The sequence below is a fragment of the Penicillium antarcticum genome, assembly GCF_028974205.1.
Source record: "Penicillium antarcticum strain IBT 31339 chromosome Unknown utg000001l_segment0_segment0, whole genome shotgun sequence".
NCBI lineage: Eukaryota > Fungi > Ascomycota > Eurotiomycetes > Eurotiales > Aspergillaceae > Penicillium > Penicillium antarcticum.
Window position 1 is genome coordinate 1,497,426 of NW_026695299.1, and position 13,407 is coordinate 1,510,832.

The window sequence follows — 13,407 nt, forward strand, 5'->3', positions numbered from 1 at the left end:
TGCTAGCTATATTGTCCAGCTGGTGCAATTATCGGTTACAGCATGCAACTTGGCAATAAGTTATCGGTGACATAGTCTCAAGTGGAATGGCAGATCTTCATGATCATGCACTACTTGCAAACATCATAACAAGATCAGGAAAAGAGAATGAGTTGTCAAATAGCGATTGGTCGGCCGATCGAATCGAACAATAGTTGAAATGCGTTGGATGATGCACTGAATAATGTAGCATTTAGAACCTGCTCAGGTGCTGCTATAAAATTCCATCGCTGTTAAAAGTTGGATTGGACCTGCCTTTTTTGGTAGCTTGAGCGACTAAATTCCAAATCTTTATCTTTATTCTCAATTCATCAGCCAACCTCATGTTGCCATCATTAGAGACCCCTGTTGACGAGGGGGTGTTTGAGGAGCAATATCAACACGGGCTGACCAATCTTATTAGGAGAAACACGCAGATCTTTAGCGATAACGTCGCGCTCGAACATGGAATCGAGAAAATCACGTATGAAGCTCTCCATCGAAAGGCCCAGTATCCTCATCGTCGCCTCCAGGCACAATTCATCCGCTGCGAGGAGCCGATTTGTGATATTAGCACCACAAGGAATCAATCAAGTTGTGGCCCAAGAATCAGCTATAATACACTTATTCTGATCGATGGACTTCACCAAAATGTTTCATTTTACATTAGGAATGACCTGATTTGGAATTGAGACTGAATTTCACATTGAGTCAAACCAAGAATTGACTCGCTCCATGACCATGCCAAAGATGTAGTAAAACATTGTGAATAGAAACATGTGACAAAGCTTACCGCTTCAACTCACCTTCCCAACTTAACCTCCTGTTCAGCCTATTCTTCCATCTCGTCCACATTCATCAAAGAGTTGAACTCCTCTTCATAGGCAGCTTCGCCCATTTGCTCGTCCATGGGCTCTGCAATGGTGTCATTCATTGGATCACAAATCTGCTCGTTCATCGGGTCAGCGTGTTCTTGGATCTGTCCTTGTGTCTGTTGCACGTCATCCCAGGTGTGAACCGGTTCTTCTTCCATTTCTGTATCATTAGCAGTAGTTGCCTGCTGGAGAAGCGCGATATCTTGGAACGTCATTCCCAATTTCTGTTCTTGTGCGGCCACTTCTGCTGTCAGTTCTCGTGTCACTTGTGTATTGGCAGGGGCTTCAGGCTGCTCTGCCGGCACCTCTTGGCGTCTCTGGGCGTCATTCAATTGCTTTAGGTATTCTTGTTCCTCGGTTGATGTTTCGAATTCTTCTCCTTCTTCTTGGTTCTGCTGGTGTGTCTTCTGAGGCTGCTGCCGAGGCTGTTCCTGAAGCTGCTCTTGCGGTTGACCCTGTAGTTGTTCCTGTGGCTGTTGCTCATTACTAGCCAGCGAACTCACATAGTCTTTCAAGGCGGGATCTATATTTAGGTCAGTTGCGGTAGTTGGAGCGCCAATCGTGGCAATAGTTGGCGCTGGTAGAGGGGTCTCATCCTTTTGATCTGTTTTGGCTCGCTTTGATACGGTTTCTGGACTTGAGCTCTTTTGTCGCCGCCTTGTACCTTTGACTTTTGAATATGGAAATGGGGCCCCTCCTGCGCGTTCAAGGGTTTCGACGATGTTCCATCCATAGGGTGTTTTCCCTATTGGAGCCTGTGACTGAGGCGTTGCTTGAAATTTACCAAATGGGCTGTTTTGAAGTAGTGTTGGAAGCGATATTCGACGAGATGTGACGGGTTGAAGGCTTCCCTCAAGTTCAGTGCCCCTTGAGCGATCTGTCTGAAATGAACGATACGGTCTATATTTGTCCGCAGTAGGGGATTCTGTTAGGACTCTCGGCGGAAGCGCATGAGGCGGACTTGGCCTTGGCTGCAGGAGTTCACCTCGCCGGTGCATATCAAGGAACTCCTGAAGTCTCCCCGCCAACAGTTGGTAAAGGACGTCCTCAACACCTGCCTCTGGTACACGTGATACGTAATTTGCAACGGCCGCCGGGAGCAAGTACAGTCGACGGGTGATTTGGAGCCTGATCTCATCGCGAATTCTCTTAGACTTGAGCATGTTTGCTTGGTCTACGGGCTCGACTGGTAAGACCAAGGAGAAGACATATCTGAGTACATTGAGGACTGCGTTTAGGGCCGCAGTATTACCGACGATGTCGAGTTCTTCAAGAATTCTGACTTCTCCCCTTCTTCTGACACTATTTTGCAAGTTGGTGACAAATCTCTCTCTCTCCGACATCTTGTATCCTTTCTTGGGCATGATGGGCTGCTGGAATAATCAATCTTTTGCGTTGTGTGCGGTGACTTTTGCTAGTGCTTAGTGCTTGAAAATGAGCAGTGAATTAAAAGAATAAATCTCGATACTTAAATACTCGAGAACCCTTTGTGTCCATTTTCTACTAAAATAGAATTTGGGTTCGAGAGGCTTGTGCTATTTCCATTGTCACTTAAATCCAAGTATAAGGTCACAAAGAGAAACAAGCTATAATTGATACTCAAGTTGACTGGGCATTGAGACAATGTAAGTGTAGAACAAAGGGGCGTTGCAAGAACAATGCAACGTTTCCCCTTTGCAGTCAATCGGTCATTCAAATCCAAGGAACCCAACAATTGCAATATAGAGCGAACAAAAATCCCGACGGTATCTGATACCAATAATCAAATGGTACGGCGCCATACCTTCGAGAACGAAGGTCCTCCAAGCCTCGCAGCAAGAAGAGAGGATAAGGGAAAGCCAAGAAGCCATAACATCATTGACCGCCTCCTATTCTCCAAAGGGGCGCCAAAATCTGAGGTGCAGGTCATCCGCTTCACAGGATTGATCGTTACGATAAGGAGACCAGGCGCTATGTCTATGATAAATTTGCCGCTACGATGTACGCTTTCGTGGCTTCATTTAATGATCCTAGAGAACAGCCATGGCCCAAAAGCTCCGCATCCGCTTTTTCAAGCATCTGAACTTCCAAACTTTCGTGGAAATGAACGGTGCCGATTAATACCCTACATGAAGCACTGAGTGAGAAGGTACTTATGTTCCAAGTTTATGGACTCATATCTGACAGCTGTTAGTTTTGAATCACGGGCTCAAGCGATCTCAAACGATCCCTGCAAGTAAGTTGAATCAGTGAAGTAAAGCTTGTCCTGTTAGCGATCACACGTTGACGTAGATTCGTTGTGATCATGAAATTCGTGCCGTAGGATTTTTGTGTACATTTAATACCTGTCGCTCATTTTGTCGATTCAGGTATTTTGGGGATCAGATTTGTACCAGGTAATTAAACCACATCAACTGTGTCATTATTTATAGATATTTGTTCATACAAAGCGCGTTGTTCGGTCATAATCACTCGATCGATCTTCTACCGTCACAGCAACCCCATAGTTGACCATAATAGTGCCCCTATCAGATGAATGGGCGAGTTTCTCTTGACTGCTTGCTGGACTGGATGACCGATAGGCACTTGCAGACTGATATGCCTCCACTTTCCCCGAAAAGCTGCTCAAGGCAATATCCGTTTCCCTCAGCCCACCTGATCTATGTGATTGTATGCCTCCACCGCCGCGGCCCCTCATGTTGTACGAGTCGTATGGATAGGTTTGCTTTGAGGACGAGACGCTGGTTCTGATGACGCGGTAAAGACCAGGGCAACAACCGATCATCACGGCTATGAGAATTGCGGTCAGTAAGGACCTGGCACTTGAGAAATGCTACTATGACAACTTACCTATTGCTGCCTCAATTGTTGCCCATAAGGCTAGCCACGATGGAGCCGGGACATCATTCACTGATTCTCCCAGCTGAACAACTCGGATAGTGGAGATGATGATGCAAATCCACCCAAAGCAGAACAAGCCACCGATGCTCACTTTTTGCTTCCGTTGCATCTTCAGGTTCCATATCAGACGAAGAGGCAAGGCCATAACTGTAGAAGAGTCAGATAAACCGTGTTACACTTGGCTTTTGTTGGAAGTGACACATACTTGCTAGGTCAGTGATGATATCAACCGCATACGCGAAGTATAAGCTGATCACGGCAGCGCGATGATCTCGTGGTGTGGAGCATTCCCCCGCAGTAAACCAGGCATGAAAGCTCGAGCAAGAAAACCATGATGATAGAATGCAGCCGATGATAAACTGGCGCACTGTAGGTCAGTGTGTGAGAACACGTAGCAGTAGATCCGGATATTCGTACCAGAACACAGAATACCAAGATAACCCACCAGGCGATGAGGTATGGTTTTCCAACTAACAATCGTTTATACATTGCCAAAAGAGAGAATTTTATCATCCACAAACACAGCCATAGCGAAGAGGTTGTGACGAAGAAAACAATCTGCAAATGAACCGAGTCTTCCAAAACGGTAGGATAAACGGGAATTGTTCCATCCTCAAGCGCTGCCAGTCGAAAGATAACGGGGGCAATGTAGATGTAAAGAATGCTCAACTCCAGAAAGAAAACATAAGCCAGGATCAGCAGGTAATCCTCCGCTTTGAGGTCTTTGGGTCTTCGAAGTGCACCGGCAAATCGAGTACCCACAACAAGCGAGGTTAGCACGATCAAAGCGATTCCCGTTCCTTTAATTGTTTGGGGCCCAAAACTGCCTTCTGAAGATACTTCCATCACTGCAGGCGAAACTTGAAGAAGGTCTACAGGGTAGTGCGGGACGCCCGACATCCATATAAGCTCCTTCTACCGAAATTCTATCACACATGGCTGCAGTCAGCTTCATTGTTCGTTTCAGAATGGGGGGCCACAGGCCTCGAATTCCTTGATAGTCAGCTGCATGCACCATACAGGGATGTTAAAACTCAGCCCGAGGCCAATATACATAGAGCACGGACTCCACGGCCGATTTCTCCCACTATGGGCCGGGCCACTCAGACAAGTGAGACAGCGCCTGGTCTAACCGCAGTGGACGCCTCAACTCCGGTGGGCCCGGGGACGGGCTGCCGGGCCGTCAAGGGAGAGAACGTTGACAGTGAACAACATGATACATGCCAATGTCAAAATATATGGGAGCTTTTGATATATGGTTCACAAAATTGGCCGATCTTTTTCAATTTGAATTTTGAATGTGTCAAGTGCAGTAAAAGATTGTGCCTGATGGTCTTATCTTCATTGGTTAATCGCGACATGACCCTAAGGACCGCTTCGATGCGTGGCGTTCTAAGTGCGGTCGCTTAACACGATGGGACTTTGCCCCTTTTTCAGAACGATACTTTCCCGGTACAGAAAGGGTATCGCGTGTTTTCGTAGAGCACAATATAAACAGATTGTCCATCAAGTTCATCGGCATCTTTTACCGTAACTCATAGGCCAACTGAAAGGCTTTGTCGATATCGGACAGAGAACGCTCCAATTTTCAATAGTAGAGATGGCGCATTTATGTTCATATAAAAGCCGTTCAAATGTCTCACTTAATCGGCATATGCCGCTTCGCTTACAGACCGAAGCGAAATTGTCGAGCGCGTTTACCAAAAGTGGATTCGATGCCGGGGTAATGGCATGCTTCCCCTGAACAAAGTGTTTAACAATCTACAGCGTAGTATATTGCTAATAACACATCGGATCTGACTTAGATCCAGTTCGAACCACTGACTTGGGGTTTAAAAGAGGCTCTTCTTTCCCCGCCTCTTTTTTTTCTTTTTCCGAACATCTTTTCCTTGCAATTTTGCCTATTTTGTTCTATTTTCCCTGGCAACATAGCATTTCATCATGCATCCTTGGACCTTACTTGGCGGATTATCCGCAATTGGAGGAGTTGCCCTCGCTCAATCCAGTGTATTTGAGCCAGCCAGTTTTAATGTCACCAACGCATTGGAGGATCTTGGTGTAGACGTTTCGGAAATCCCGGCACTCCAATCACTTTCTAGCATCCAATCGCGGTCTAGCCAAACATCTTGCTCGATTGCGGTTAGTGCGAAACTGCCTCCATCAATTCGGCCTTACTGGACTAATACTGATTATGTCAATTTTAGTGCTCAAGCCTCAGCTTCCTTTTTGGATCCAAGGTGTCAGCTCAGAATACCGCTGGATATGAAAACTTCACTGGCTCATTTTGGTCTGTGCAGCAAGAAGAAGTCCAGCCCCATTGCGTCTTCCGGCCCACTGCGAACACAGAAGTCAGTACTGCAGTCTTGATCTCCCGTCTTACCGGTTGTGAGTTTGCCGCCAGAAGTGGCGGTCATGCTGCTTTCACTGGAGCCTCCAGTAGACCTGATGGAATCAGTATCTGGTTCAAGGACATGAACGAGGTCACTTTGAACAGTGACAAGTCTGTTGCTTCCATCGGACCTGGAAACAACTGGTTGTCAGTTTACTCCGCACTCGAGCCCTACGGTATTGCTACTGTCGGAGGCCGTGCCTCTAGCATTGGTGTGGGTGGTTTTGTTCTGGGTGGTGGTATCTCTTACCATTCCAACTTGTATGGATGGGCTTGTGACAACGTTGAAAGCTTCGAGGTAAGATAATTTTCACTTCCCAAACAACCACGTGCTTACATGGGTTAGGTCGTCACTGCCAGTGGTTTGATTGTCACTGCAAGTGAATCCTTCTTCTCGGACTTGTACTGGGCTCTGCGCGGTGGTGGCAACAACTTTGGTCTTGTCACCAAATATAACCTCTACACGATCCCTTCTCCCGTTATGCGCGGTGGAGCCCGAAGCTTCCTCCGGGGATCTGTTACCGACTCGTCCTCTGGATTCAATGATGTCATCAATGCTTTCATCAACGTCGTTAACAATGCCACCGTGGATGGACATGCTCAGCAATATGTGGCCTTCCTTCAGACCAGCGGAATGGACCTGGCCTCGGCTGAGCTGACCTATACGAAGAACGTCACCGACCCAGAAATCTTCAAACAGTACAGAAGTATTCCTGCAGTCTCCGATGTTACAAGCACCAAGACCCTGGTCGAGTATGTGAAGTATCTCGAGACCGAGAACCCATTCGGTCTTCGTGAGGTGTATTGGCCTCTCGCCTTTGAACTTAACGAGGAATTCTCTAACTGGGTAGTCACTCTATTCTACTCGATGATTCCCCAGATCGCCAATGTTACCGGCGCTCAGCCCGTGATCATCTACCAGGGTATTACTGAGCCCATGCTCAACAACATGAACAACAACGGGGGCAACGCTCTCGGACTCGCCGACTCAACTGGTCCTGTCCACCTTATGCACATCGCCTGCTGGTGGACTAACGAGTCTGATGATGAGACCATCTATAGCTTCGTCAACAGCTTCTGGGAGAAGGTGGTTGCACAGGCCAAGACTGCAGGTGTATACAATGAGTATATTTACATGAACTACGCCAGTATGTTCCAGGATCCTGTCTCCGGATATGGAGAGTCGAACAAGGCCTTGTTGAAAAATATTGCGAAGAAGTATGACCCCAAGGAAGTCTACCAGACACTCCAGCCCGGTTACTTTAAGCTCGATGGTGCTCCCGTGACTGGCTCGTTTTAGAAGGATTTGGGAGGGGGATCTGACCGGGATCTTTATCGGTTGGATGAAAGTTCTGTATACTAGGGCTTAGTACCTAGAGTATAATGTAATATAATAGAAATTGTTCTCCCATGTGATATTCAAAGCCTTTTGCCACAAATTAAACGCGATTTACAAAATGAAAGTACCAGGAGTACCTTCATTGTTTTAGAGATTCAATTTTTCTCTGATCGTGCAGACAGATCCGATAAGTAACAGGAAAGTCTCTTCTTGGCAATTTCTCCGTGTATCTCGCTGATTGGATGTAGGTGTGAACCTCAAAGCAAAGCTTTTGAAGTTTGGATGGAGTCATTTGTGTGGCCTGCGGAGTTTCTGTTAGCCTGGTTCTATCTTTAACGTACCTAATTTACAATGGACAGTCGTGAATGCGTACGGAATGCTATGCGATGTGAGACTTATGTAAGAAAGCCTCGAAAGAGAGTATAATCCATTTTCCAGTGCCTCAGCTCTATTAGCTGGATTCTATTCATGAAACCAATTGTATCAGCCCGCAGCTCTTGTAATTGAACGATGTGCTAGATTTAGAGTAGAAGGTCAACTAAGATTATGATATCGAGCTTATTTACCTAAACCAACGTACATTAGGCAACTCCAAGGACTACAAATATGGATTTCGATGTTGAATATCTCTATCTCGGATTTTAGACAACATTTGTTGGCTTTCAACCGGAGTTGCACTTGCCTCTCAGGAGTTTGCCTCCCCAAAACGTCGCGTCCTTTACTTTGATATCTCATCGTCCCTCGTCACATCGCGATTTTGTGGTTACACAGTCCCGTCTCATAATCTCCCTAGCCTCTTGGTATCTGCCTTCTTCCTTCTCACCAACACAAGATGACTGCCAAACTCCCATTCCAAATGATTACGAGCTTCCTTCTCGTCGCACTCTTCCTGCGACTGGTGGATGCAGCCTCCGGCAGGCCCAGGGTTCCACAGATTGAGATCAAAGTGAGTGCTCGTAAAATCGGAGGCATCGACCCGCTAACCATCCAACAGGGCTCGAAGTTCTTCTATTCCAACAACGGAAGTCAATTGTGAGTCTTCATGTTTTCTATCAAGCTTCGCTGATACTAACTAGGTCATCAGTTACATCCGCGGAATAGCCTACCAGGGTATGTTTACTGAGCTGATCATCTGTTGGCATCTTAAGTCTTACTTGTCGCCCAGAGGATTATGATGCTCGCGGAGCGAACACAATCGGATCGTCCGATTCCACCAAGTATCTCGACCCTCTCGCCCAGCCCTCCAAGTGTGCCCGTGATATTCCGTATCTTCTCCAACTGCGGACCAATGTTATCCGTACGTACGCCATCGATCCGACAAAGAATCACGATGAATGCATGAAGATGTTGGCGGACGCCGGAATTTATGTCATCACTGATCTGGCATCTCCAGATATTTCCATTACTGCCGACTCTCCTTCATGGACAGTGGAACAATACGACCGGTACAGCTCGGTCATTGACGCGTTCCACAAATACGACAATGTTATCGGCTTCTTTGCTGGGAACGAGGTCGTCAATCATGCCAATCAGTCCGCAGGTGCTGCCTTTGTCAAAGCTGCGGCGAGAGACATGAAGGCATACATCAAGTCTAAGGGCTATAGGACATCCCTGGCAATTGGATACGCGACCACCGACCACGGCCACTTCCGTCTGAAGCTTTCTAGCTATCTCGACTGCGGCGACCAATCAAGCTCCATTGATTTCTTTGGTTACAACATCTACGAGTTCTGCGGAGACAGCAGTTTCAAGACATCTGGTTATGAGGACCGGACAGAAGAATACAAAAACTACTCAATTCCCGTCTTTTTCTCTGAATATGGTTGCAACACTGTCAAACCACGAAAGTTCAAGGATGTGTCGATACTGTTCGGCTCCGATATGGACAGTATCTGGAGCGGTGGCATACTTTACATGTACTTCGAGACACCTAACAATTACGGACTTGTGTCCGCCTCAGATGCTTCCGTCAGTACGCAGAAAGACTTTGACTATTATTTGAAGGCAATTGGAAGCGTTGATCCGACTGGTATTAACAGCGGCAGCTATTCTCCCACCAACTCTCCTCAGGCCTGTCCCACTATCGATGATACCTGGCGGGCAAAGGAAAGCCCTCTCCCTCCTTATCCCAACAAGGAGCTACGCTCTTGCATGGTAGACACTCTTGCATGTGTTGTCAAAGACGACGTGGCCTCGCATGGCTTTGGGGGACTATTTGATCAGGTCTGCGGTACTTCGAAAAGCGCTTGCGTCGGCATCTCTGACAACGCCACGGCTGGGGGATACGGAGCATACAGTGTGTGTTCTAGCCGAGATCAACTGTCGTTTGTCTTTGATCACTATTTCCATGCTCAGAAAGGCCTGCCTATCGCTTGCGACTTCAATGGTGCTGCAACTACCCAAGACGCAAAGGCGGCGACGGGCAATTGCAAGAAGTTGATTGAACAGGCCGGTGTAGCAGGTACAGGAACACTTACCAACCATCCCACTGCTGCTGCGACCTCTAAATCCAAGGGAACTGCTATCAGATTATTCACACCAAATGCAGTTCAGGGAAGCCTCTTTCTGGCAGTCACACTTTGTGCTGCGGCTATGATTGTAGGAGTCTTGATGGTGTATCTCTAATCAGCTTTCGCTTCGGGCACTCCCAATTATGTGTTCGTATTGAGGTGAAATACATTTATTTTATTGCTGGAGGTCGACGTTTTTGTATTTCGTTGAGCACTGAATGGAACAATTTCTTAATGATGCTGTGTTGATGATCTATTTGATTAACCCATTACTCTCGGAAGAGGCAGACAAGGTGAAATAAGAGAGACTGAAGCTTGACTAGAATAAAGCAAATAGCTATGTTGATGTTTAAGTTTCTTGGCCTCATGGTATTAATGCTATCTATCCTTAAGTTGAAAAAATCCCTCCCTATTTAATCCGAAGTATACTAAATCGGGACTGGCGCGGGGAAATTTTTTTGTTTGCTGAGTCAGCATGTATCCCGCCCCACGTGGAGATAACCCGCTCTTCCTTTTTTTTACAAAAAATTACGGATTTCCCTCGACATCAAACTACGCAACCGTCGCATTTCGTCCTTTAATATCTCCCTTTTTTACAGACCACGAGTCGCATACCGCTAATATGGGCAACGTAAGTCCAAATCCGAGGCAGCCGGGGTACATGTCGCAAAACTCTCTGCGCTCCATCTCCGAGCCTCCGGCTGACATGTGCATTGACTGACAATCTTTCCACAGGGAGCCAAGGCCACAATGAAGCGCGAGCGCAACCAGAAGGACACCAAGACTGCCAAGTCCCAGACTAAGAGCGTATGTCATTTTCGCATGGATTCAATGCCTTCCAACTGTTTGGGTGCTGTTGCTGACACTGAACTCGATGTCTAGAACGAGAAGGCCTGCAGCATTATGTGCCAGACCTGCCGGCAAACTTTTCTTCAAACCACCAAGGCCCCTGCGTACGTTATACCCAGCCTACGGCTATTTCCTGCCTTGGCGCTACATGCACCGCTCTACATAGTCGGGTTTGACTACATTTTACTAATGAAGTTCTTCTATCTAGTCTCCTCGAGCACGCCTCCAACAAGCACAACAAGGGCCTCGCCGACTGCTTCCCCGGCATCAGCGCATAAGATACCCAGCCCAGCGGATCGAAGACGAGTCTCTTTACGATATTACGGGTTAGCATGGCTTAAGGAGTTTTGATGGAAAGCGAAAATACCTGGGAACTACATTTCAAACTGCGGATATGCATTGTGGGCAATTGCATAGGTGTCGTGGGGTGTGTGGTGTAGAGTACATTTGGGGTTGGTGTGATTGCCTGTGATGATGTTCTACGTATTCGAGTCATACATATTATCTTGCTCTCCCTTGATGCTCATCTAGAATTCTACAAATTTATAAGAGGGGACTGGTTTTTTGAGACTACTCAATTCAATAGTGTTGCTCGGCTTGTTCATTTTTCTTCGTTGGTGGCCGGCTACGATTCCTCCCGACATGCCTTCGCTGCAAATTACCCTGGTTGCATTTCGCTCCTTTGAATGTATTCGGCATGCCTCACAATTGCCTTTGAAAGCCTTCATTGGGATTGGCCCCTTCACCTCATCTAGTGATGATCCTTGAACCCACACTGGATCTGGCGTGACCCACAGCTTGATTTACTTACTCCACACTCGGCAGATGATCTGCTGTTCAAATCTGAGTAGCCTTTAAGATTCCCAGCGCAAGTCTCAGTAGTGAGGTCTTCAATCAAAGCTTTCCGGTAATATCACGGTTGTTTCTATACCATGCTAGCTACAAGGCTTTCGCTTGACCCCCAAAGTCCCGAAGAAAAATCCAATGCAATTTTTCCTTCACCCCTGCAGCTTTCCAATTGCTAAGGTTTGCCAGGAATTAATCAATCCTTCCAGCTAGGGATGCATCATGTCCGATGATCACCCAGCACATTTTCGTTGGCATGAAACCGGGGCAATATCTGTATGGAGTATTTTGCAGCAACTCGATCCACGGTAGCATCTGCTGGCATTTCGTAAAATGGTTGCTTGAGGCAGTTCCTGGGGTGCATATCAAGGTAAAATGCTGTGGGCAACCTGTCACCTTGAACTAATATTAGAATCAAGAGGCTCTTGTTCGCTCGGTCGAAACGTTCCTGGGTAATAACAAATGTCGCCCGCCAAGAACACAAATATGTCTCTGGAGTGAGATGTTGAAGAAGATCTAGATGTAGAGTTGCTAATGCTGCAAGATGCCCGAGAGTATGACCAGGGGCATCCAGCAGGAAGAAGCTTCCATCTCCAGAATAGTCGAATGCCTCGGTGGAATCCACCAATGCACTGAACATCAGGCCCGTCCTGAAACGATATTTCCCGGACATTGCGTCCTGTCCAATTTGCATCAATGAGAGACGAGTCAGGACGGATCGGCCATCCTGGCAGATATGCTGCCCTGAAGTGTGCATGTCTGTGGTTTTGGGGAATTCACTTAAATGATCCAGATGATCTACGTGGTAGTGGCTTACAATAACAGCCTCAATCTCATCTAGCGATTCGTCATGCTCGCTGAGAATATCCGAAACATTCTTGTCAACCCTGAAGTTCCATCCTGAATCACAAAAGCACTTTTGCACTGCGGGTGACAGTGCCGAGAAATCTTTTCGCAGGCCGAGATCAAAAAGAAGTCTGCTTTTGGTTGCAGTGTGTTCAATGAGAAAAGATAGTGAGGGAATGTTCAAGGTTTGGTGGTGTGGAATTAACGGTGTGAGCAAATGAGAACAGGGGAAACTCATTCAAACTCATGCGGGTACTTGACTTTCATTAGCGGTATGTAGTAGGTACTACTACTGAGTTTTGGGTACGAGATCCTACGTGGGGATCCATGCTTACCTGTCGATCACCGATACATCTACAGTTATCGAGCCATCCGGCATTCGCAAATTGGGCGGCTTAGATTTGTTGGTCATCTTTCTTAGTAGCTGGATAACGTGGTATGACCTGATTGATCAAGCTGTGCAAAAACCAGAGACATAAAACGGATTTGTTTGGGAGTCAGTTGTGGATAGTTACGAGGTTATCGCCGATGCGGCCTTGTTTATCAGGCTCCGTCCCTCAAGGTTCATTTTGTCTAGAAGGTGAACTTCAACTTCCATTATAGGATGACCGGTTGGTGATGATACACTGTCTGCCGGGGATATGTACCCCGCAAATGTCATCCCTGGCTAAGGGGTGATCCTGCTGATCAATCAAAATTCCTTTCAGGCTTCCGAGGCTTAGGTCAAGTGCGCCTCTTCCGGCATAGCGATATTCCACCCCTGTCTCAATCCCAGTAGTATGCTATGTTAGCTAATGCGCGCATTAAACAGTAATTTCTCCTTCCAGTAGATGCGTGAGAGCATAAGGGACCGAA

The 13,407-nt window shown here is 46.9% G+C and overlaps 5 protein-coding genes across 5 annotated transcripts; 3 read left to right on the forward strand and 2 right to left on the reverse strand.

Annotated features, from left to right (window-relative positions):
• Window positions 1–850: 850 nt before the first annotated feature.
• Window positions 851–2,257, reverse strand: N7508_000560 (uncharacterized protein; the record flags this gene model as incomplete). The annotated part of the gene is made up of 1 exon (XM_058458645.1): window positions 851–2,257. The coding sequence occupies one exon, from the start codon at window positions 2,255–2,257 to the stop codon at window positions 851–853; it is 1,407 nt and encodes a 468-aa protein (XP_058324867.1).
• Window positions 2,258–3,312: 1,055 nt separating this feature from the next.
• On the reverse strand, window positions 3,313–4,619 carry N7508_000561 (uncharacterized protein; the record flags this gene model as incomplete). Its single annotated transcript, XM_058458646.1, has 4 exons — window positions 3,313–3,662; window positions 3,723–3,920; window positions 3,979–4,132; window positions 4,191–4,619. 4 exons carry the CDS (start codon window positions 4,617–4,619, stop codon window positions 3,313–3,315), a joined length of 1,131 nt encoding a protein of 376 aa, XP_058324868.1.
• A 1,095-nt stretch (window positions 4,620–5,714) lies between these two features.
• Window positions 5,715–7,462, forward strand: N7508_000562 (FAD-binding oxidoreductase; the record flags this gene model as incomplete). Its single annotated transcript, XM_058458647.1, has 3 exons — window positions 5,715–5,912; window positions 5,978–6,460; window positions 6,509–7,462. The coding sequence occupies 3 exons, from the start codon at window positions 5,715–5,717 to the stop codon at window positions 7,460–7,462; spliced, it is 1,635 nt and encodes a 544-aa protein (XP_058324869.1).
• An 871-nt stretch (window positions 7,463–8,333) lies between these two features.
• On the forward strand, window positions 8,334–10,126 carry N7508_000563 (glycoside hydrolase family 72 protein; the record flags this gene model as incomplete). Its single annotated transcript, XM_058458648.1, has 4 exons — window positions 8,334–8,447; window positions 8,496–8,533; window positions 8,586–8,611; window positions 8,667–10,126. 4 exons carry the CDS (start codon window positions 8,334–8,336, stop codon window positions 10,124–10,126), a joined length of 1,638 nt encoding a protein of 545 aa, XP_058324870.1.
• Window positions 10,127–10,633: 507 nt separating this feature from the next.
• On the forward strand, window positions 10,634–11,138 carry N7508_000564 (uncharacterized protein; the record flags this gene model as incomplete). The annotated part of the gene is made up of 4 exons (XM_058458649.1): window positions 10,634–10,642; window positions 10,747–10,818; window positions 10,894–10,964; window positions 11,069–11,138. 4 exons carry the CDS (start codon window positions 10,634–10,636, stop codon window positions 11,136–11,138), a joined length of 222 nt encoding a protein of 73 aa, XP_058324871.1.
• Between the last annotated feature and the right edge of the window lie 2,269 nt (window positions 11,139–13,407).